The sequence below is a fragment of the Mirounga leonina genome, unplaced genomic scaffold (genome assembly GCF_011800145.1).
Source record: "Mirounga leonina isolate KUSES-001 unplaced genomic scaffold, KU_Mleo_1.0 Mir_94, whole genome shotgun sequence".
NCBI classification, from domain to species: domain Eukaryota; kingdom Metazoa; phylum Chordata; class Mammalia; order Carnivora; family Phocidae; genus Mirounga; species Mirounga leonina.
This window is the reverse complement of record NW_023270855.1, coordinates 5,671,706-5,695,820: the sequence shown is the minus strand read 5'-3', so window position 1 is coordinate 5,695,820 and position 24,115 is coordinate 5,671,706. Positions and strand designations below refer to the sequence as shown.

General features: G+C 48.9%; 1 protein-coding gene across 1 annotated transcript; it reads right to left on the bottom strand.

Moving 5' to 3' along the window:
* Nucleotides 1-770: 770 nt before the first annotated feature.
* Nucleotides 771-22,807, bottom strand: EFCAB12 (EF-hand calcium binding domain 12). Its single transcript, XM_034998184.1, has 9 exons — nucleotides 22,178-22,807; nucleotides 16,254-16,702; nucleotides 13,650-13,832; nucleotides 11,737-11,893; nucleotides 9,446-9,639; nucleotides 7,818-8,031; nucleotides 4,457-4,616; nucleotides 2,976-3,032; nucleotides 771-1,911 (listed from the first exon to the last, which is right to left on the bottom strand). Exons 1-9 carry the CDS (start codon nucleotides 22,227-22,229, stop codon nucleotides 1,653-1,655), a joined length of 1,725 nt encoding a protein of 574 aa, XP_034854075.1. The 5' UTR covers nucleotides 22,230-22,807; the 3' UTR covers nucleotides 771-1,652.
* Nucleotides 22,808-24,115: the final 1,308 nt, after the last annotated feature.

Genomic DNA, 24,115 nt, shown 5'->3' with positions numbered 1-24,115 from the left:
GCCTCTGGCTCAGGTCATGATCCAGGGTCCTGGGGTCGAGTCCCACATCGGGCTCCTTGCTCAGTGAGGAGCCTGCTTCTCCCTCTTCCTCTGTTGCTCCCCCTGCTTGTGCTCTCTCTCTCTCTGACAAATAAATAAAAATCTTGAGAAAAAAAAAAAAAAAGCAATGAGACTGTAACAGCTATCATTCAATGGGTTTTACTCTCCTTCTTACAATTCTGGGAGGTAGTTCTATTATTTTACCCATTTTATACATGTAGAAAGGGAAGTTTGGGGATTCGACTCCAAAATCCACACTTCTAATCATTAGGCTAACCTGCTTAGTGTTAAATTGTTCTTGGTTTTGTTTTACTTAGATTTTGTTTTTAAGATTGTTGTAAAAAATCACATTTCAGGATAAAAAAATTGCACCTTGATTCCACAATTTGAACACAATACAGGTATCATCTTTTTTTTTTAAGATTTTATTTATTTGACAGAGAGCTCACACAAGTGGCGGCGGGGGGTGGGGTGGGGTGGGGGGGTGGTGATTAGCAGGCAGAGGGAGAGGGGGAAGCAGGCTCACCACTGAGCAGGGAGCCGGATGTGGGGCTCGATCCCAGGACCCTGGGACCACGACCTGATCAATTGAAGGGCAGACGCTTAACCTACTGGGCCACCCAGGCACCCCCACTGATCTAGATAGTAGTTCCAGGGACCAGATGGGGACAGAAGCTACACTGGATTGTGTTGTTCATTGGATGAGAAGTGAGAAGGGAAGAAAGGGTTGACAAATCCTTCAGGAGATTTGGACTGTAAAGGGTAGGGGCATTTGAGGAGACCCAGAGAAGTGAAATGTGAAATGTCTTGTCTGAGGTCACAAAGCTGGCAAGCAATAAGGTTGAGACTGGCACCCCTTTGTGCCTAGGACTATACCAAACCTCATGAATCCTGTTTATCCTGCAGGCTCTGGGAAGTCAGGTGGGATGCAGAGCATGAAATCACTTAGCCTAATAGCAGCCCACATTATGTGCATTGTGAAGGAAAAGGTCTTGATGGGGTCAGGTGGGCTAATCAAAGGGCTCATGAACTAGAGAGCATGTCTCCCAACTGTGAAAGACCCAAGAGGTTTGAGAAGCAGTAACCAAAATGGCTCCATCTTTGGGGGATGAGAGACCCGTTGCCACTGTATGTCACAGAGGAGGGCACAGGGTACCCACAGTGCCAGCTGCTTTCCCATGAGCCCTGAGATCCTAGGACAAGAAGCTGGAGGTGCCATGCAGGCATCCTTGTCAGGATCCCTGGGAATATTCCTGCTCTAGTGCCCCGGGCTCAGGACCCCAGCTTTCCAAACATTTGTCTGGCCACAGCTCCTGAGCAAGAAGTCACATCCGCTGGATCACAGGTGACATGAAAAAAACTCCAACCCGGTTTATTTCAAAAGGGCAGAAGTCAAGACAGGGAAATACTCAGAAACTGCATCTCTTTCCCGGGTACATCTGCCCTCTGAGACCCTGGATACTTTTGCTCTAGCGAGAGCTGGCTCCACACCATTCCACTGAAAGGATTTCTTTTATCTGGCTCTCGACACTTCCCCCGTGACTGTGGCTCTGGGCTGCGAAAGGCACAGGCCACAGCCCGAGGATGGCTGGATCCCACAACACCTGGCCACTCTAGTTGATGTAGTAGACCTTAGGGGCATCGTGATAGGCACAGGTCATGTAGTTCATGTTCCCAATGGGCCACCAGTGGTCGGGGTGGTAGGTGGCTGAGTAGGCATGGGGCTGGGGCTGGACACAACTGAAGAGTGCCAGGCTCCGGTCCACGGCCACAGTGGGCAGGTAGAGCTGCAGCTTGTCCAGCAGGTGACCCGGCCAGAAGAAATTGGGGTGAGTTCGTTGTGGACCTGTGGGGCTCTTCACTTTCAGCTTCCTGGAAAAGAAGACAGAAGTGTGTCATGGCAGACTAGCCAGGGCCAGGGCCCCTGCTCAGCAGAGCAGACCAACTGTGACCAGAGTGGAGGGGTAGCATTGAGCTAAGTCCTTCGGCTCCATGCGGTCAGTGGGTTCTCTTATCCTGTCTACCTTACCAGTGAGGACTGAAGGCCTAGGGAGGATAAGTCATTTCCCCAAAGCCACGCAGTGAGCAAGTGGCAGAGCGCGGGCTTGATGCCTAATCTGCTGCCTCTAATTTTTTTTTTAAGATTTTATTTATTTATTTGACAGAGAGAGACACAGCTAGAGATGGAACACAAGCAGGGGGAGTGGGGGAGGGAGAAGCAGGCTCCCGCCAATCAGGGAGCCCAATGCAGGCCTCGATCCCAGGACCCTGGGATCATGACCTAAGCCGAAGGCAGACGCTTTTTTTTTTTAAAGATATTATTTATTTATTTATTTGACAGAGAGATAGAGAGTACAAGTAGGCAGAGTGGCAGGCAGAGGGAAAGGGAGAAACAGGCTCTCTGCTGAGCAGGGAGCCTGATGCGGAGCTCGATCCCAGGACCCTGGGATCATGACCTGAGCTGAAGGCAGCTGCTTAAGCGACTGAGCCACCCAGGCGCCCCCCAAAGGCAGACGCTTAATGACTGAGCCACCCAGGCACCCCTAAAACCCATATTCTTAAGTGTACACCATTTTCATGTGAGGGTCAGGGTATAGCCTCTGGAGCCAGCATTGCTGGGTTCAAATCCCTGCTCCACCACTTAATAGATGGGTGACTTTGAGTAAGATCAATTTTTCTGTACCTCAGTTTCCTCTTCTGTAAAATGGGTATGCCAAGAGTCACTCTATAGGGTTGTTAAGAGGATTTAAATGAGCTAAAACACAGAACACACCACGGCAGTGTCTGCCTGGCACTCTAAGAGTTTTACTCCTTCTCAGTTCCTGGGCACTGAGCCCTAGATACTGTGCACCATGCAACATGCAGAGTCTCAGGCCCCTCCTCCAAAGTCCTCCCTCCCACCCACCCCCTTCCAGAGTTGGATGATTGCTACAGACCTGGTGAATTCCTCAAACTCCTTAAAGTGTATTTTCTTGATTTTCTTCGATGTTTTCCTAGTGGATAAGAGAGGAAGTTCTCTTGTCAGGAGAGGGGAAATCCAAGTTAATGGGGCCTCAGATAGTACATGTGGGTGGGCCTGTCTGTGAGTCCAAACCAGAGCTCCAAAAGGAGAGTTTCTTCTACCTGAGGTGGGACCCTGACTCTGCCTCTCCATGCTCCAGTGGGACACACAGTGGGCTTGGTCAGCCAGGCCTGGGCTCACAACCTGGCTGGCTGGGTGACTCTGGGCAGGTCACTTCCCTTTGCAGAGCCTCTTGTTTCTTATTACCCAGAACAAACACCTCCCGGGGTAGCTGAGAGATGCTCAATAATCTGAATTGTTTGGGAGCCCCTGACTCCCACTTCCTCTGCCAAGGCTGAATCCAGCTTTTGGAACAAGAGTGGTGAAAACTAACTCTCCAAATCTTGGGCCTGGCAGACATCACTAATTGACCACAGACAGCACTCTTTCCCAGAAGGCCTGCATCTGGCCTCAGAATCTTTGACAACACAATTCAAGTAGCAAGATAAAACAAATATCCATCCCTGCCCTTCGGGCCCTCTCTTTATCCGTTATGGCTGTGGCCTACCTAAGCATGGACAAGAGTCCCTTTCTCAGGTTCCCACCCACTCCCTAGGTTCATGGTGCAGAAATGGAAGTCAGCCACCCAGGAGCTGGTATGCGCATTTAACAAATGAAAAGCTGAGGCTCAAACAGTGAAGCATCTTGTCCACTTAACCTGCAGCCTGTCTGATTTCCACTTGGCTCTGCTGCATCCTATCCGTTCTGGCCACATGGCCCCCGTGGGCATCTAGCAGAGATCTAGAATGTGGGCAGTTCCTTATCCCCTCCCCCTTGTGGTCAGCTGGCCCCTCCTCATCCCACGTTAGCCCCATCCCTCCTAGGGGATGCTGCTCATTCTCCAATCTGCAGTCACCAATAGATGCTGGCTTTTCACCTGCCCAGGGGTCACCTCCTTCCAAAGAAGGACATTTCCTTATAGAGGACTCAGGTTGGTCTGAGGCTCAGCGACAGGCCCCAGTGCAGTTTTTTCCTTCTCCTAAGGGCTGCAAGCCCACTTCTTGCCAGAGAAGGCAGGACAAAGAAGGGACTGCCACCCCTGTCTTCTGTAGGGCCCCTGACAGCTGGCCCACGATTTGTGAAGGGCCTTCCCTGTTTCTCGAAGAAGGCCCTCTTTTTCGTCTTTCCTAGAGAGCTTGAGATCATGTAGGATGTGGTCGGAGAGTAGCTGACACCGGACATCGGCCAACCTCAGGTGACCAGTGGGGTTGGACATGCTGGGCATGCTTGGACAGGCCCTGGCACACCATGACACCTCAAATAGGCCAGCATCCCACCCCCAGCGCTGAAGGAGCGGCACAGAACAGAAGGCAAATGACAGGGGACACGGCGGCGGGGGGGTGTCTGACACTCAGCTTGTCAGCCTTCTTAGCCAGAGCCTCGCTGAAGCCCTGGAACTTGAGCAGGGTCAGATTGGGACTGAAGATCTTCAGGTCTGAGTAGTAGCCTCCCGGCTGTCGGATCGGGCGCACCTGGTCCTTCTGGAAAATGATCTTGTCCCCCGGGTACAGCAGGGCTGCAAGCAGCAAGAGAAATGTGACCTGTCAGCCCAGGACCCCTCTCTGCCCTGAGCCTTTGGGGCAGAGGAGGGTTTTTGTTTTTTTTTTTAATTGACATTTTTGTTTGAAAAGATTTTTTCTTATATACATTCTAAACTTTTTCTGTTTAAATGATTGTAGATTCACAGCAAGTTGTGAAAGGAGTTCAGAGGGTCCCTTAGACTCTCCCCCTACCCTCCCCTAATGGTGATGTGGTATAAAACCATAGTGTGGTGTCAGGAAGTGGGGCTGGTCGCTGTCTGGACTACAGATGGGGGAGTTTGTTTATAGCCAGGTCAGCCACGGCCCCAAGGCCCGGGTGCAGTTAGGATGGGGCGTGCAGCCCCATGTCCCACTCTGCAGAGGTTGTGCTGGTCAGGAACCCACAGGAGGAGGGGAGATTCACCCAAGACTTCACTAGGTTAACTTAGACCTAGTCGATGACAGTTTTCTCCTCCCCTAGAATTAGTCTCACAGATATCCTCGGGAGACTTTTCTAAGAAGTCAGAGCACAAAAAACACTGGGCTCTGTCTTCCTGCAGCCATTGAGCAGTGCTTGTCCCAAGATGGTAACACGTGACTAACTCATATTCTAGAAAAAAGCAGTGGAAGTTTACACTCCAGGTTATTAATGCTGGTTATCTGAGGGGAGAGGGAAGGGACATATGCAACATCAACATTTTAAAAAGGTACACAAGATTTTTTAAAACTACATTTAAAGATATATATATAAAATTTAAAAATAATTTACATAAAAATTTTGTATAAATGGAAAAGAAAAAGAGGTCTGTGAAAGGACAATCAGTAAAATATTAATGGTGTCAACTCAAGCTGGGGAAATTTTTATCTTTCTGTTTTCAAAAAAAGCTTAAGTGAGCAAGTATTATCTGTAATATTGGGGGGGAGAAAAACAATAAAGCTGTATTCACTGGGGAGAGGGAAAATGCCTCAAAGTTTTAAAACTCTAGCCCTTGAGCTTGAGGCCTGGAATCGGAGCCCACCAAGCTCTAGTCTAAAACACAGACCCAGAAGTCCCAACGTTTGAGTTTCTTTCCTCACAGCAGGAGCAGGTCTCTGTCACAGAGACAGCCAATAGATAGTGGCCAGGATAGTGGTCAGAGATGGACTAGAGTTTTTTTCCATCTAGAACAATCAGAAGCAAAAGGAAGGCCACCCACGGATGTTCCTGTGTGCCCGTGAGTAGGATCCTTCCAGCCAGTACAGTTGACAGGCCCAGGAGCTAGCAAAATCTAGCAGTGGAGGGAATCAGTAGCGGCTCAGGGTTCCGAGGGGACAAAGGAGGCACATCCAGAGGAAAGGCCTGGCCCACAGGGCAGCCCCGGGTGCATGTGTGGTAAGCCTGCCTGCGTTCAGAAGACAGTTAGCTGTAGCTTCACCGCTAGCCAAGACCAGGGAATGTACACAATCAGGGAAGATGAGGCTCCCTGAGGAAGGAGGAAGGAAGGATGATGTGGCAAAAAGTCCGTGTCCAGAGCTGCAGGATTTCTTGCCTCTGCCCTCCCAGCCCAGGTGGGCAGCAAGTGGCTGCCCAAGTGAGGGGGTGCAGCACGCCCAGGAGACAATGACCACTTAGGTTGGTTTGCCTGTGTTTCTGGAGGCTTTTGGCCACACGCTGTTGTACAGACCTGTTATGGGCTGAGTTGTGTCCCCCCACCCAAGGCCAAATTCATATATTGAAGCCCTAACTCCCCAAAACCTCAGAATTCGTATTTGGAGAGAGGCTCTTTTAAGAGGTGAGCAGGCTAACATGAGGGTGGGCTCAAATCTGATCTGACTGGTGTCCTTGTAAGAGGAGATGTGGACACAAGAGAGACACCAGGGGCATGAGTGTGCAGAGGGGAAACCCTGTGAAAAGGCAGCGAGAATGTGGCCATCCTGCGAGCCCAGGAGAGAGGCTTTAGGAGAAACCAGCCCTGTCCGCACCTTGATCTTGGCCTCCAGAAGTGTGAGAAGACAAATTTCTGTTGTTCAAACCACCTGGTCTGTGGTATTTTTATTGTGGCAGCCTGAGCAAATTAATACAAGACCTAGGGCCCTATGTATTATGCACTTGCTTCTGTCTCTCTTGGGAAAAAGATGGAAACAGTCAGTTGTGACGGTTAACTTATTCTCAGGGAAGTCACACCACTGTCTGTGTGCCCCTTTCTCTGAAAGCCACACTTCCCAGTTTGGCCATGGTTCCTTCCTGGCCACTTGGGAAAACGCTGACCTCAAGCGCGGCTTGCTCTTTTGTGCTTTTAAAGCACAAAGTGGGACCTGCCCATTAAATTTATAAATTCACAAATTTGGGGCACCAGCATTGCTGTGTGGTCATCGGGGGCTTATAGGGCACCCCCCCATCCCCATCCCCATCTCTCAGAAGCACATGCTCTACCCAGAGATGGGGAGGGTTCAGATCCTGCTTGGATATATGGAAACACAGCTCTCCCTCAAACAGAGGGTGAGACCAGTGTGGAAATCTCAGGGCCCAGTCCTGGGGTCTGAGCAGAGAGCGAAGGGCCTCAGCAGAATTTGGCCCCTGGTGCAGTCCTACCTCTGTGCTGCAGAAGAACCAAGAAGCAGACCTGACCTGAGGAAGTGGTTTTGGAAAAGCTCAATACAGCGTAGCAGTTATCACTTCTATCAGATCTCCCTCTTTGAAACTGGGACTGTTCCTTTCTGCTCAACTTCAGGGCTCCCTCACCCCAAACTCCTGTTCTAGAATGCTTAGCAGCTCAGTTGGGGGAACCCAGACCTCTAGGTCTGTGGAGCCTGGGTACCTCCAGGATTCTAGAAATCCCATCTCACAGCAAAACACACTGGGCTGTTCCTCCCCTCCATCCCCTCCTTCAACGTCCCCACCACAGTCTCCAGCAGTTTAGCTGGGTGCATGTCAGCTGGGGAGGGAGAAACCTCAGGTGGACGCCACCCTCGCCTGGGTTCTGGGCCCTCTTGGCAAGCTCCCACGGGCCAGCCCCGAAAGCCCTTACCTTTCTTTCTTTTTTTTTTTTTTTAATGAGAGACAGAGAGCATGAGAGGGAGGAAGGCCAGAGGGAGAAGCAGACTCCCTGCTGAGCAGGGAGCCCGATGCGGGACTCGATCCCGGAACTCCAGGATCATGACCTGAGCCGAAGGCAGTCGCTTAACCAACTGAGCCACGCAGGCGCCCAAGCCCTTACCTTTCATGAGGACGTCCTCTGTCAGCGGGAGGCCATAGTACTCACAGAGCTTGTAGCACTGCAGGTAGACCAGAAAGGTGTCCCTGCGGGACATGTTGATGAGCTCCCTCATCTCCCCGTGGATGGTGGACGGCAGGCAGTGCTCATCAAAGTGCTTGTTCCCACTGCGCACCAGGCGGCACCGCTCCATGTACTGGATGGAGGGGATCTTGAGCTGCAAAGAGAACAGAGGTTGGCACGCACTTCCCTCCACCTTGTCTTTTTCTTCCTGGCCAGAAGGCAGACGTGGAGCCTCACCTCCCTCTCCCCCCTGAGGGGAAATGGCAAAGGATGCAGGGTGGGACCAAAGTTCAGGCTCTGAAGGCAGTGACTTGGGAGAAAAACCACACATGGTCAAGGTTACCCCCCAGGAGCGCTTGAATGGCTCCAGTTAAGGCGAGCAGTGCGGTGTGCATAGCCCCGCACGCGGGGCTGCACGTCACTGCATCACGTGTGCAGTAGGGTACAAAGTAGATGTCCTAGTGAACCATGGCATCCACGGGTTTGGCTGCCCCAGGATTTAAATTAGGTGCAGACATCTGTGCCTTTGAGGTGGAAGCCACGTGTCAAGGATGGCAGAGCGGAGCAGAAGAGGCCTGCGGAATGCGGAGCCACTTTGGGCCTTCTTATTTATTTATTTGCAAGGAAATAAAAAAAAAATCTATCTTTTTCGCAGCATCTAACACCAGAGTCAGCAAAGCACAGCCCACAACCCACATCTGGCCCAGCACCTGTTTTTATGAAGACACTTTTCTTGGAACACAGAGGCACTCATTTGTTTAGTGGCTGCAATCCGTGGCTGCTTTTGGGTGGTAGTTGCCACAGAAACGATAGAGCCCCAGAAGTCTAAAATAGTTGTTGCCTGACTCTTTACAAAGTTTGCTGATCCCTGCTCAAAGATGTTGGGGTTTTCTTGTCATGTAAGTGAATCAGATCTTAGTTGATATAGCACCACTTACAATGCCTATATATATAATAAATAGAATATATATTTATATATTTATTATATTATTATATTTAATATATAGTTAATTTAATATATAGTATTATAATATATCTTTATATTCTATTTATTGTATATAATAAAATATGCATTTATATATAGTATAATACTAATACTGTCTGCCTCCCTGAAGGCAGGGGCTGTTTTGTTTTCTGCTGAAAGAGTGCCTGGCCCAGTGCCGTCTCTCGATAAATATTTGTTGGGTGGGGGCGCCTGGGTGGCTCAGATGGTTAAGCGTCTGCCTTCGGCTCAGGTCATGATCCCAGGGTCCTGGGATCGAGTCCCACATCGGGTTCCCTGCTCCTTGGGAACCTGCTTCTCCCTCTGCCTCTCTCTCTGTCTCTCATGAATAAATAAATAAAATCTTTAAAAAAAAAAAATATTTGTTGGGTGAATTCCTTCATGCCATTCATTCTTCCTTCACTGGGCATGTGTTTCTGGAGTGCCCACTGGGTGGCAGGCCCTGTGCCGGGCACTTGGATTCCAGCTGTGATGAAGATGCAGCTCTCAGCGCTGGTCTCAGGATGCAAAGTCACAGGTAAAGAATGAGAGCCCAGCCCCATGCCCTTGCCCTTGGCCCGGGCACCTTGTGCTGCCGCTTCCTCTCGCGGTACCGCTTGCCAACATCCTCCATCTCCTCCAGAGTCATGGGCCGCGCCTCCATCTGGGTGTCGACCACGGGCACAGTCAGCAGGTCCATCTTGCGAGGCTCTGGGGCCAAATCCATCTGCTTCTTGGGTGCACTCTGTGGGGAACCTCTGTGCTTGGCGGATCTGTAATCTGAAAGGACCGAGAGACTGAGAGGAGGCCCAGCTAGGGAATCCATCGAGCAGTTAACTGATGTGACCAAGCAGGTGCCGGCCACCCCTCTGCTCACTTCCCATGTAGCCGGTCAGTGCCATATGAGATGGACCTTGAAGGTACCCTTCTCTCTTCCTCCACTATGGCCTCCCTCATGCAAGGCCGCCTCCTCCCTCACCTGCACCATGGCCCCAGCCTTCCTGTTGCCCCTCTCATCTTCTAGTATCCTGTTTCCACCAAACAGCAAACAGGACCTTTTTTTGTGCTGCACTGTGGGTGAAGCTCTGGAGGCCTGTGGAACAGCGTCTCTATGGGAGCTGCCCGTTGCCTCCAAAAGAGCCAACTAGTGAGGACACTCAGCGCCCAGCTCAGTGGGACCTGAGCTCCAGAGGCCCTGGCCCAAATCTTCACGTGGGTAAGGAAACCCCTCCACTAGCCCCCGCCCGCAGGGCTCTCACATGACCTCAGAAAGGGTAAGGAACACCCCACACCAACATGTCTGAAATGAAACTCCTCCCAGCCTGAAGGGGGGGGGCAAAGCAAGATTTATTTTATTTAGAAAAAGAAAGGTTATATTTGGGGATATGTTATATTGTTGTACTTGTTATTATATGTTATATTTGGTTACATTTGGGGAGGGCTCTGGAATGGTGGGTGGAAGTTTATCTTATTTATTTATTTATTTATTTATTTAAAGATTTTATTTATTTATTTGAGACAGAGAGAATGAGAGAGAGCAAGCACATAAGAGGGGGGAGGGTCAGAGGGAGAAGCAGACTCCCTGCCGAGCAGGGAGCCGGATGCGGGACTCAATCCAGGGACTCCAGGATCATGACCTGAGCCGAAGGCAGTCGCTTAACCAACTGAGCCACCCAGGTGCCCTGGGTGGAAGTTTAAAGAAGGCTTTAATTTTATCCGTAGTTGTTCAATTTTAATTTTTTTTTTACAACAACAATGGCACTAAGCTATAAAGAACCATGATGTACCCTTGTGTTGTAGAGTAAATTCATAGCCAGCACCATGGATAGTCCATTTCTGATTTGCCTCTGTGCTATATCTGGATAGATGTGGTTCCACAAGCACATGGCCTGGCAAATGGAACTTGAGCTGTGCACAACTCACACAACTGTTCACAGCAACCTTGCTAATATCTCTGATAGTAGATATCAAAGTAGACTTTCCAGTAAACTCTAAACATGTGTTAATTCCGGTTTCTGAATTTTAGTGGGTTTTTTTTATAGTTGTTTTTTTTTTAATTTTAGTTAACTTATTTTATTTTATTTTATTTATTTGACAGAGAGACACAGCCAGAGAGGGAACACAAGCAGGGGGAGTGGGAGAGGGAGAAGCAGGCTTCCCACTGAGCAGAAAGCCCGATGTGGGGCTCGATCCCAGGACCCTGGGATCATGACCCGAACCGAAGGCAGACGCTTAACAACCGAGCCACTCAGGCGCCCCTTTAGTTAACTTTTTATCAGTAAAATATAGATTAATAGTAAGAAGGCCTTGGGCCCACTACAAATGGAAGGGCTTTCTGTGTGGGTCAGATTTCAGTCTATCAGGTAAGCTTTGGTGGGCTGAAACCACCTTTTGAAAATCCTCCCTTAAGGACAAGGGCTGGGCCGGGGCGCCTGGGTGGCTCAGTCGGTTAAGTGTCTGTCTTCAGCTCAGGTCATGATCTCAGGGTCCTGCAATCAAGCCCCATGTGAGGCTCCCTGCTCAGCGGAGAGTCTGCTTGTCCCTGTCCCTCTCCCTCTGCCCCTCCCCCCTACTTGTACTCACACACAGGCGCTCTCTCTCCTCTCTCTCAAATAAATAAATAAAATCTTTAAAAAAAAAGAAAAGAAAAAGGACAAGGGCTGGGCCTCATTCATCTTCGAAAAGACATGGTAGGTGGGCACTCGAGAGAATATCTACTCTTTAGTTGATCGCTGGGCCTGGGAATTCCAAAGGCTTGGCCCACCTATGGTAAGCCAAAGTTGGAGAACACACTCAAGAAGTAAGCCAAGGCTGCCTCCCTCATGCTTGCTTCCAGGATGGGGAAATGGAGACATGGGGGTGGGGATGGATACGTACACTCCCTTGCAGTTGACAGGGTGCTTCTCTGCTGAGCCAAAGACCACTGCTTGTAGTTGTTGACCAGGATATCCATAGTGATGCCGTTGCACTTTCCCAGAGAACTGAGATAGATCACAACATCCTCCACCTCCTGGTTTTTCAGAGGGACTCCAATCTGAGGAGAGAGGAGAAGTCACAAAGGTGGGCGGGCTCCATCCAAACATCCTGCCTGTATGGCCAAAGCCATAGCAGCCTGGCCCCACCTCTCCTGTATAGTTTCTCGTTCCATCCACTACCACTCTCAGCTCATGCCCAAGGCCTCTGCCGCAGGAGCTCAGAGCCCTTTCCCAGGCCCTGAACACACTCTGCGCTTTCTCACCCTCTGCCTTTATTCAGGCGTTTCCACCTATCTGAAGAACTCCTATCTCTCCTTCAAAACCCAATCCAGATAAGCCACCATCTTTGCAAAGTCTGCTACTTCTTCCTTCCGGACCACCACCCCACTCCATACCAATCTCAATGCCAGTTTTCCCAGTTTGGACTGGAAAAAGGATTTCGCGTCTACCATCCTTGTCCATGAGAAATACATAAGCCTCCCTTAACTGAAGTAAAATAGGATCAGAAGTACAAAGCACGTTACTCTTTGAGGGACAGTGAGCAACTTTGTAGTATAATGCTTGCCATCAAAACCAAATATTCAAGAAGAAAAGTTTTAAAGGAAATATAATTTTGTTCCTCAGCTTCTTTAGACTGCAGTCATAGTTCACTGAGCTTTCCTTAAAGAGGGTCAGAACTTTCCCGGGATGGAAGGATGTAATATTTTATCTTTTTTGATTATGATGATTAAAAATGCTTTATCTTTTTTTTCATGTTTTGAAAGGTTGTTTAGATGAGTACATGTTATGAAACAACAGTGTAAAAACTGATGATGATTTAAAACCATAAAAGATGTACCAGTCAGCTTCCTAAAGTGTTTTGTAAAGGTAGCTTGTATTCAAAGTATATAAAAGCTTACTTCATGCAGACCAGAGGTCAGCAAACTTTTTCTATAAAGGGCCAGATAGTAAATATTTTAGGCTCCATGAACCATATGGTCTCTGTCATAACTACTCTACTCTGCCAACGTAGCATCAAAGTGGCCATGACAATACATACAAATGAGTGTAGCTGTGTTCCAATAAAACTTTATTTACAAAAACAGAGGCAGGCTGGATTTGACTTCTGAGTGATAGTTAGTAGACCCCTACTAGACCAATGGAACTTTCTGCAATGATGGAATGTTCTATATCTGTGCGGTCCAATAGAGGAACTGCTCACCACGTGTGGCTACTGAGCATTCAAAACGTGGCTGGTGTGAGCGAGGAAGTGGATTTTAAAATTTTATTTATTTATAATTAACTTAAAATCTTGGCTAGCCCTTGAAAGTGTGGCCTGTGGGCCAGTACCATACACATCACTGGGAGCTTGTTAGAATGCAGCATCTCAGGCCCTGTGCAGAGGTACTGAGTCAGAAGCTGCATTTTAACAGACCTTTATATGATCATGTGCCAGTGACAATTGGAGAAGGTTTAGAAGGTTCTAGAGGCAAGACTGAAGGCCCAGCCATCTCTGTGAGCAGTTCTGGGGTCCGATGGGCAAGACGGTGATACCTCATGCAGCTGACTGGTTATGGGGTCGGTTCTGCAGGCTTTCCACTCAGAGAGGGGCTTTCAAGGTCAGATCCATGCAGGGGTGGTTTTAGGGGTCTGATGTGACCACAAGTTATGCTACATTTTCCAAGCTGGCTTTATAAGTAACAAGGCTGATGGTTTGAGTCCCCTGTGTCTACTTTTCATTTGGTCCAGGACCTGGGTGGAGGCAGCAGCGGGGGCAGGGTGCATGGACATCTTCCCCACCCGGGCCAGCCCGGAGGGAGCATGGGAGGTACTTACCGCCTTCAGTGCTACAATGAACTCCTCCCTAGAGATCCTCTGGTTCTCACTCCGGTCCACCTTGCTAAATATCTCCAGGATCTTGATCTTGCGGCTGCGCAGGTAGGAGTACAAGGTGGCCAAGGCGGAGGGCTTGGGTAGTCGGAGCTGGGGCACAGGTTGGCGGGAAGGCCGGGGGCTCTTCTGAAAGAGGCAAGAGAGTGGGGCAGAGGGGGAGAATTCAGGGGAGACAGGCCGCTGGCACGTGATTCCCAGAGTTAGAACAGGGAGAGAGAGGGGCCAAGGGGCTCTAAACAGACAGCAAGGTGGAGTGCAAGGAGCATTGGATTCAGGGCAACTGCGTGTCACCAGAGATACTTTGCATCTTTGGGCCTCCGTTTTCCCATCAGAAACAAGAGGGTTGGACATTAGGAGAACTGACATTTCATTCTTACCCACATGTCTCCTGTCAGACAAGTCAGGATTATAATCCCTCTGGGCTCTCAGTGCCCCAAAACACATGCCCCTGCCTGGAGCCAGACAGGGCTCTCTAATCCTCCTACCTCCCAGCCTTTGCTCCCACTGGGCCTCCTGCCCAGAATACCTTTCCTTCTTTCTCTACTTCTCCAAATCCTCATCTTCCTTTAATTCCAGGTTATATATTTTATAATAAATAAATATATATATTTCAGAATAATACCCCCTTACCTTGGTGCAGAACCTGACAGTTTACAAAGGGCCTTTCTGTTCCCTAGTCTATAGCTCCTCTGTGTTTGGGACCTCCCTCTATTAATGGCCTGTAGCAGACTGTAGTCATCCAACTCCCCCATTAACATCTGAACATCTCAAAAGCAATTATTTAAGTTACATACCCTTACCTCCCGTCCCCTTACTGAAAAAGACCCCCAGCCCTAGGCAGATAGGCAGTCATTGTTTGCTGAATGAATAAATGATGCTGTTAATTAGGTATTAGGTATGACTTTCCCTTTTTTGACAACTGAAAAAACAGGTTCAGAGAAGTGAAGTGACTTGTCCAGGGACACACAACCCTTGAGCAGTAGAGCTGGGTTTCTAACCCAAGTCTAGTGCTTATTCATAGACACTGCTGCTGTTAGGAAGGGTGTGTTAGACCTATGAAATTTGGGTTTGGACTCTGATTACACCAAGGACTGACTCTGACATCAGTGAGACTGCAGTAGTTATCAAAATGGCAGACATAATATTGAGTGCTCATTCTATGGCCGGCACTGTCCAAGGCACCTTATATAAATTCATCCATTTAGATGTCACAACAACCCTAGGAAGTAGGTACAATGGTTATCCCCATTTAATAGATTGGGGATCATAGAGCTAAGAAGTAGCAGAGCTAGGTTTAAACCCATGTTATCCGACCTCCTACCCCAACTTCACCTGACCTGGGAGAAATTTCAAGTGTTTGCATTACAAGGAAATGTCACAGAGAGCAAGCACTGGGGGATGAGGGCTCTGATACTGACTTCCATTAACTACCTCTATAGGTCTGGACAATTGATTGGCCTCATTGAGCTTCTATTTCTGTATTTATAAAAGGGAGTTCCTCCTTTTTCTTCCAACCTTACAACTGTGATCCTCACAGTAGCACTAGGAGCACCTGCCTGGCACGTATTGGCCCTTAACAAACATGTGTCCATGAACAAATGAATGAACAATGAGTATTTTAAAATGCTCCATAGGGACAGCTGGGTGGCTCAGTCGTTAAGTGTCTGCCTTGGGCTCAGGTCATGATCCTGGGGTCCTGGGATGGAAACCCATATGGGGCTCCTTGCTGGGTGGGAAGCCTGCTTCTCCCTCTCCCACTCCCCCTGCTTGTGTTCCCTCTCTCGCTGTGTCTCTCTGTCAAATAAATAAATAAAATCTTTAAAAAATAAAAAAATAAATAAAAAATAAAATGCCCCATAGATGGAATGCCAGGAATTATCCCTCCTCGGGTGGTTTTAAGATAGAGTCACAGCCTCCCTCCTGAGACGGAGCCTGATTCCCCTCCCCTCGAGCATGGACAACACTTAATGACTTGCTTCTGACAAATAGCATCCGGTCAAAGTGATCATGTGATTCTCCTGAAACTACTATCTCCTGAGATGAGGTCATAAGAGGCATTGCAGGCCTCCTCCTTGCCTAGTCCCTTGGATGGCTCACTTTGGGAGACGCTGGCTGCTAGGTGGTGAGGACATTCAAGCAGCCCTATGGAGCGGTCGCCGTGGCCAGGAGCTGAGGTCCCCCTGCCAACAGCCACATGAGCGAGCTAGCTTGGATGCAGATCTCTCTGCCTCAGTCAAACCTTCAGATATGTCTGTGGCACGTGCCAGTCACTTGAGATGAAAGACTGAGCCAGAGCCAGCCGCGAAGCTCCTCCAGATTCCTGACTCTCAAAAACAGTGGGATAATAAACATTCGCGGCTTTAAATGTTTGGGGGCATTTGTTACACAGCAATAAACAACCAATACACCTCCCTTTGGGGACTTCTCTTTGCTCCTCTTTGAAATGGGGGGAACGACCCCTATCCTGCCTAACCCAAGGGAATGAAATGCCATGACAGTATGCCCCTAACACCTTCAGTGTCTTCATCAGCAAATGGGGCGGCTCACCTTGGTGGCTCTGGTAGGAGTCAGACAGGCCAGCAACTGGGCCTCATGCTCCTTCTGGATCATGTATAAGACCTTGGCCTCTGAAGGGGTGAGGCAAGGCTTGTTCTGCAGCCATTTCTCTGTGTCGCCAAATGACTCCAGGTTCTGCCGAAGTTTCAGCCTCTGGCTGAGCCAGGTCCTCGCGTCCTCCGGCTGCCCTGGGATGTCCCCGGCTCCCAGGGCTCTAAAGCTGGAGATTGGCCGTAGGGGAGTCTGGGCTTGGGCCGTGAGATTGATGGGTATCGGATCCTTGTTTTGGGGCAAGATGATGATCCGCCGGCGGCTCTGAGGCAGGTGGAAATCCTTCTGCTTGAACGGCTTGAAGCAGTGGGCAGTGACTGGTTCAGGATCGAATATGGAGTCCTTGCTGGCATTTTCATCATCACCCGAGGTCTTAGACTGGCAGAGTCCTTGGGGGAAGAGTGTTGGGTGAGTTTCGTTTCAGAAAGAGGACTAACAGAATCCTCAGGAAAGAAAAATGCTATAGCAGCAGGCTGGGTGATAGGGCATCTGGGTTCCAGGCCTGGCTTTATCATTGCTTTGCTATAATAATGATTGTGCGCTCCTGGTGGCAGGCACTATGCTAAGAGCTCTATATGCTGGGCGCCTGGGTGGCTCAGTTGGTTAAGCGACTGCCTTCCGCTCAGGTCATGATCCCAGGGTCCTGGGATCGAGTCCCGCATCGGGCTCCCTGCTCTGCGGGGAGCCTGCTTCTCCCTCTCCCACTCCCCCTGCTTGTGTTCCCTCTCTCGCTGTGTCTCTCTCTGTCAAATAAATAAATAAAATCTTAAAAAAAAAAAAAGAGCTCTATATGCTTTTTCTTATTTAATCTTACTCGTCCCACCCCACCCCACCCCACCCCACCCCACCCCACCCCACCCCAGTACTCCTTATCGGCCGCAATCGATATGATCTTTTTTTAAAAAAAGATTTATTTATTTATTTGAGAGAGAGAGAGAGAATGAGCGGGGGGGGGGGTGTGCAGAAGGAGAGGGAGAGAGAGAATCTTAAGCAGGCTCCACACCCAGTGAGGATCCCCTCATGGGGCTCAATCTCACAACCCTGAGATCATGACCTGAGCCGAAACCAAGAGTTGGACGCTTAACCAACTGAGCCACCCAGGCGCCTCCAGAATGATCTTTTAAAAATGCCATTCTGGGAGGCGCCTGGGTGGCTCTGTCAGTTAAGTGCCTAACTTCAGCTCAGGTAAGGATCTGAGCTGGGTTCTGGGTCAGGCTCTGTGCTCAGTGGGGATCCTGCTTCTCCCTCTCCCTCTGCCCCTCACCCTGCTCGTGCATGCACTCCCTCTCAAATAAATAAATAAAATCTTTAAAAAAAAAATAAAAATGCCATTCTGATTTGGTCTGATCATCCGAGCAGAGGCTTTGGAGCCAGAATGCTCCAGCCCTGTCCTGGCTCTGTTGCTTCATGGCTGCATGATCTTGGGCAAATTACTTAGCATCTCCGTCTCAATTCTTCATGTGTAAAATGGAGAGAAAGAGGGTACCTACTTTACTGAGTGGTGGAGATGGTTAGAATCAGTCCATTTTAGAGGTGCTTTATTCATAGTAAGTGCAGCGTTTGTTTGTTTGTTTTTTAATGTACTCACCCTTCACCTATTTTGAAACGCTTCCATGACTTTCAAAGTCCCATGACCCTCCTCTGTCAACATTTCCGACCTCATCACTTGCCTATCCTTCCTTACTAAATCCCAGATGCCTTGACCTTCTCTCAATGATCCCTGAATGGTCCAAGCTCCATCCTGCCTAAGGGTTTTCCACGTGTTCCATCCGCCAGAAACGCTCCCTCCCCCATCCATCCCTTCCTCAGTCCTCATCTTCAGACCACATGTTACCTCTCCAGCTCCCAAGCTCTGTTATATCCTCATGTTATCTCTGCGTAACATAACCTATATTTTCATTTGGACCACTTATCACAGGTATGTGAATTAGGTGGCCCTCATGCTGCATGAGGCTTGGGGTCCTGTTTTGTTTGACATATTCCTTAAAATTTTCCAGCTTGAGTTACTTTAGGCTGGGGCATGCCCTCTCCGTAGTCCCTCCCATTCTCTGTTGTCTCCAACAGACCCTCCCACTCCCAAATGCCCCGTGCTTCTCCTCTCGCGGGTCCTGAGAGGCAATCGCAGCCATGCAGAATTCCTGGCTTGGCGAAAGACAGGATTTCTTAGGATGGCCCAGTGGCCCCTGAACCTGGTGTAATAAATCAGTCCATTTATTAAACATGTGCTTCAAGCAGACATTTGTGTTTGAAATCCCTGGTGTAATTGCTTGGTTGATGTTTATTTTTCCAATAGACTATGGACTGGGACCTCATCTCTCTTGTCCCCTGCTGGAGCCCCAGCACCTCCACCTGCCAACATATGGAGGGAGCTCAGTAATTATTTGGTGAATGAGTGGATGTCAAATGGACAGACCTAATAGGTCAGCTCTAAGATTGTACCATTTTACCGACAAGGGCACTAAGGCCCCGAGAGGCCCAAGGTCACACAGTTGACTAGTAGCAGAGCTGGGATAGATCAAATGAATGACAGATATGTTCTAAAATTCAGTAGGGATATAACATTATTATTAAAAATATTGTCACCATATTTTCCTTCTAAAACCCAGACTCCCCTGCTTTAAAACCCTTTCATTGCCTCCAAAATAAAATTCAATCTCCTTAATCTGGCCCCACCAGACCTACCCACCTCTGCCAGCCTCTCTATAATGGGCTCCTTCTCTTGTTCCTTCTGGGCTCACCCTGTATCTGTACCCCAAAACTGAGCTGACTACAGTTCCTTGGTCCCCTTGCCCTGGCCACATGCTATTTCCTCTCTCTGGAATGCTCATCGAGACTTAGGTTAGGCATCACCATCTCTCCTGAAGCCTTCCCCCCCACCACCACCCTCATGCCCTCTCTGGGTTCCCATAGCACCCATGCCCATCCCCATTATAGCATTTACCATATTTTTCTGGATGAAGATGCTTTCTGAGTCTTTCTCTCCCAACAGCCTGTGGGTTTTCCAATGTTAAGGACTGTGTCCTAGTTCCCATGTATCCCTGGTGCCCAGCCTGGCACAAAGTGAACATTCAGGACATTTGTTAAGTCTCCTTACAATGCCCATGTATTTCTTTCATGGTCATAAAATAATGAGTATACATTAATGTGGACAGAAGTGAGCACTTCTTAACAACCCATTTATCATTTCTATGAGGACAAGAAGCTGGGTATAGCTGAGAATGTAGCCATTCATCAGACCAGTATTTGCTGAGAATCATGCAGTACTTGGCATGGTCAGGTGCAGATCCAAATGAGGCTGGATGCCCAACCACAGAGCACTGGCATGGAACAAGGTGGGGTAACCAGAGGGGTAACAAGATGCTCTCAGTTGGGGGAGAAATGCTGATGGAGGAACCCGGGAGGTCATCATGAAGGAGGAGGCATTGACATGTGCCTTCAAGAAGGATTCAGATTTCAGGGGTGGAGGGGCCAGCGTGGGGAAAGTTTAGGGGTGGGCTTTGGAGATTTTAGGGTTACTATAGTTCCACAAGTTGGAAGCACATTGTGTGTGAAGGAGGAAGTTAATGGGAAATGAAGTTGGAATCATCTTGAATGCCAGATTAAGGGGTTTAAACTTTACCACGTCAACCATGGGCACACACTCAAAATATGCTCCTCCTTGGCCTTGCCACTGCACTGTGTCCTCACTAGACCCCAAATCCATGATCTTCCCTTAGCCAGAAGAGTCACGAGTCACTCCCCTCTGAAACCCTTCAATGGCTTCACTGAAATGGCTTCTCAGTGCCCCTAGAATAAGCAACCCCCTCCTGCAATGGCCTACACCACTGTCCTCACCTGGGTCCTGCTCCCACTTCTCTCCCCCTTGCTTACTTTGCTCCAGCTGTGCAGGCCTGCTTTCTCTTTGTCCAACTCTCCTAGCTCTGTCCCAACTTGGTTTTGGCATTTGCTGTGCCCTCTGAAGAGCATGGGATTCCCCAAGATCTCCCCTGGCTGCGTCCTTTTCACCATATGGTTCTCAGCCCAAGTGCACCCCCCCAAAGTCACCCTGACTACCCTATCAAAGGTCACATGCCCACCACACCACAGAGCTTCCATTCTAGTGATCTTTGGGGTCCTGTGTCCATTGGTAGGAAAGTGATGTGGGCTCTTATAGTAAAAGATGTCACCACATAGTTGTGGGTAGAGACTGTGTGAAAATGTCCCCAAGAGATTGTGAGGACAGCTTTCAGAGGCTAACTAGTCCCCTTGCCTCCCCAGGTCAGGGAACTCTTTCTGCAATGACCCTGGCAGATTTTACCTCTGTTTGTATACACCTCTGGCGACAGGGAGTTCTCTACTTTGCCTTGTGGATGCCTAATTCTGATTGCTAGAAAAGACTTCCCTATATTGACCCAGATTTCATTTCCCTGGAATTTCCGTTGGTCCTAGTCCTCCCCATTGATGCCCCAGAAAACGCATTTGTTCCCTCTTTAGTGGGACAGCCCTTCAGGTATCTGGAGACAATTCAACTCTCTTGAAATTGTCTTGTCTTGGCTCTGATTCAAATCTCTCCCTAAGTTCCATCCTACCTCTCAAGCCACTTGCTGTTTGGCTTCTCTTTCCCTGCCCACCCCTTAAAATTGGTGCCTTCCAGGTTTATACCTGGGCTTTCTTCTTTTTTTCAAACAATCTCCCCTACTCTCATGTTTCTGTGACCTTCTCTATGCTGAGGACACCCACACCAATATTTATGACTTGAAATTAGCTGCAACTTTCTATACACTTGCTCCTAAAGCATCTCCACTTGGATGGCCTACAAGTATCTCAGACTCAACCAATGAAGACTGCACTGATTTCCATGTCCTGTCTCCACTGAATCTGTTCCTCCTGTTAGGTTCCTGATCTCTGTGAAAGCCACCTCCATCTCTAGGTCACCCTAGCTACCAACCTGAGCATCATCTTGGATTGTTCTTTTCATGTTTCCTATTCACTCAGCCCCCGAGTCCCTCTAGTCCCCTCTAGCCTGACCACTCTCCCTCACCTCTCAGTATCTTTGGTCTGGATATTTTGGACAGCCCCAGATCTCATCAATCTGTGCTTCCAGTATTCTGAGTCTGCCAATTCACTCTGCATTTGCTGATGCTCCCAATACAATACTGTCATTCCCAGTGGCTTCTCCATCTCTTAACTCACAAGTTCTTTCATGATCTTGTCCCTTCTGACCTCTCTCACTCTCATCCCCAGTAACACTCAAATTACCAGCAATTTCCTGAAGACACCATATGTCTGAGCCTCTTTGCATGTGGTTCTATTGGCCTGGAATGCCTTTCCTCCCCATTTTGGCATGGAGAACTCCTTGTATCCTTAATTTAGACCCCAGTGTAAAGATCTCTTCCAGAACCTTGGAACTGTTCCTCTCCATCCTCTACACTTAGCAGACCTTTTATTCCTGGGTGTCATCCCCAGGCCTGGCATCCACCCTTTATCCTGTAATTATCCATTTATCTGCCTGTCCTTCACCTCTGAAGTTGCAGGGCTTTGCAGCAGCAGGCTATCGTGGAAGGTTTGAGGACTGATAGCTTTCTCCATGCTTCTCCAGTCCCCAATACATTAATATCCAGCAGAGAAGTGGGGCAGAGGGCGAGCCAGAGGGCTGTGGATGTCTTTCCCGGGCTCAAAGATTGGACCTCTGATTTCAGACCAAGGCAACTTGGCCCACACCTCCAGCCTGGGCATGGAAATCTGAGAAATGTGCATGACCTGCCCCCGACTCCTTGGCAACCCCTTATCTAGAGGGGGGGGACGGCACAATGAGATATTTGCCCCCGTCCTTGCCCTCACCCCACTTGCACGCATCTGCACGGCGCTGCTTCCCTGGAGCTTACCGAGCAGCGACAGGAACAGAGACTCATTCGTTTCCTGGGAATCGTCGTCCATGGTCACAGCGTCGGGGGTGGGCGCTGAAGAGTGTGTATGAATGCGTGTGTGTGTGTGTGTGTGTGTGTGTGCGCGCGCGCGCGCGCGCGCTTGCGTGGGGGCACCAAAACACAGTAATTCCAAATTTTGCAAGAGACCCTGAAGTCTCAAGCTTAGAAGCTACTGTTGCCAGGACTACAGACGCCCTGCGCTGATTGGCTGAACGCTGCCACGCTCCGAAGTCCGCGGGAAGAGGAGGGTTGCGGGGGCAGACCCTCCCACTCCCAAATGCCCCGTGCTTCTCCTTTTGCGGGTCCTGAGAGGCAATCGCAGCCATGCAGAATTCCTGGCTTGGCGAAAGACAGGATTTCTTAGTATGGCCCAGTGGCCCCTGAACCTGGTGTAATAAATCCCTGGTTGTCCTGAAAGCTGTAGGATCTTGAGCCGGCCTCCACGTCTTTCCTTTTCATCCAAGGAACAGGCCCTGCCTCCTCCAGAGGGGTGGTAGAAACCCAGAGTCTTGGCCAAATAGAAGCAGTATGCTTTGCCCCCTAATGACAGGGTGCCATGGCTTAGAAATACAAAACCTGATAACAGGAATATTAATAATATACACTTGAAATGCCCATCAACTGATAAATGTATAAACAAAATGTGCTCTGTCCACACAATGGAATGTCATAAAAAAGTTAAGTACTGGGGCATCTGCCTTGGGCTCAGGTCATGATCCTGGGGTCCTGGGATGGAAACCCGTATGGGGCTCCCTGCTGGGCGGGAAGCCTGCTTCTCCCTCTCCCACTCCCCCTGCTTGTGTTCCTGCTCTCGCTATCTCTCTCTCTGTCAAATAAATATTAAAAAAAAAAAAAAAAAAGTTAAGTACTGATGCATGCTACAATACAGATGAACCTTTATTTTTTTTATTTTTTTAAAGATTTTATTTATTTATTCATGAGAGACAGAGAGAGAGAGAGAGAGAGAGGCAGAGGGAGAAGCAGGCTCCCAAGGAGCAGGGAGCCCGATGCGGGACTCGATCCCAGGACCCCGGGATCATGACCCGAGCTGAAGGCAGACGTTCAACCATCTGAGCCACCCAGGCGCCCCCAGATGAACCTTTAAAACATTATGTTAAGCGAAAGAAGCCAGACACAAAAGGTCACATATTATTCTATTTATAAGATATGCCCAGAACAGGCAAATCTATAAACACAGAAAGCAGATTGGCAATAGCCAGAGGCTGGAGGTGAGGTGTGTAGCTTTGGGTTTGACTGCTAACAGGCACAGGGTTTCTTCTTAACGGGTTGGAAATGTTTTAAAGTTAGTGATGATGGTTGCACAACATTGCTGAGTGTACTAAAAATCATTTAATTGTATACTTTAAAATGATTAAATGATGAATTTTATATTATGTGAATTTTGTCTCAATAAAAAGTTTTAAAAAACACTTGAGCGCTCAGTCTGCATAAGGTACCATCTTCAACGAATTGTATTATCTTTGTGACCCTCTCAACCTGAGGTAGTCACTCAGACCATCCCTATGAGCCACATTAACAGCACTTTTATAAGCCAGGCTCCGTTTAAGCAATTACATGCATTAACTCAATAATCATTATAATAACTGTGTAAGTTATTATGAGTGGTGATAGCCTCACTATCACTTTTGAAAGAGATGAGGAAACAGGTACAGAGGCCAGGCGACCTCACCTGCACCAAAGGAGAAAAGCCAGATATGGCCACGGCTGGAGCTCCCTTGCTGTGTCCACACAGGCTCATACTCCCCAGGGTATCTGACCGCAGGCCCTGCCATTCAGCCACACCTGATGTCCTAGGCTTGGTGAGCTTGCCTTAGCCCCCAATCCCAGCTGGGGCCCAGCGTTTCAGAGGGCCCTCTATACTCTTAGCTGCAGGGT

Excerpts from the sequence above, each read along its gene's own strand:
- EFCAB12 (XM_034998184.1), bottom strand. The coding sequence starts at position 22,229 with ATGGACGACGATTCCCAGGAAACGAATGAGTCTCTGTTCCTGTCGCTG. Across the intron at positions 13,833-16,253 it reads CTCCTACCAGAGCCACCAAG|AAGAGCCCCCGGCCTTCCCG; the intron begins GTGAGCCGCCCC and ends TGCCTCTTTCAG. Across the intron at positions 8,032-9,445 it reads AGAGGAAGCGGCAGCACAAG|CTCAAGATCCCCTCCATCCA; the intron begins GTGCCCGGGCCA and ends TTCTCTTTGCAG.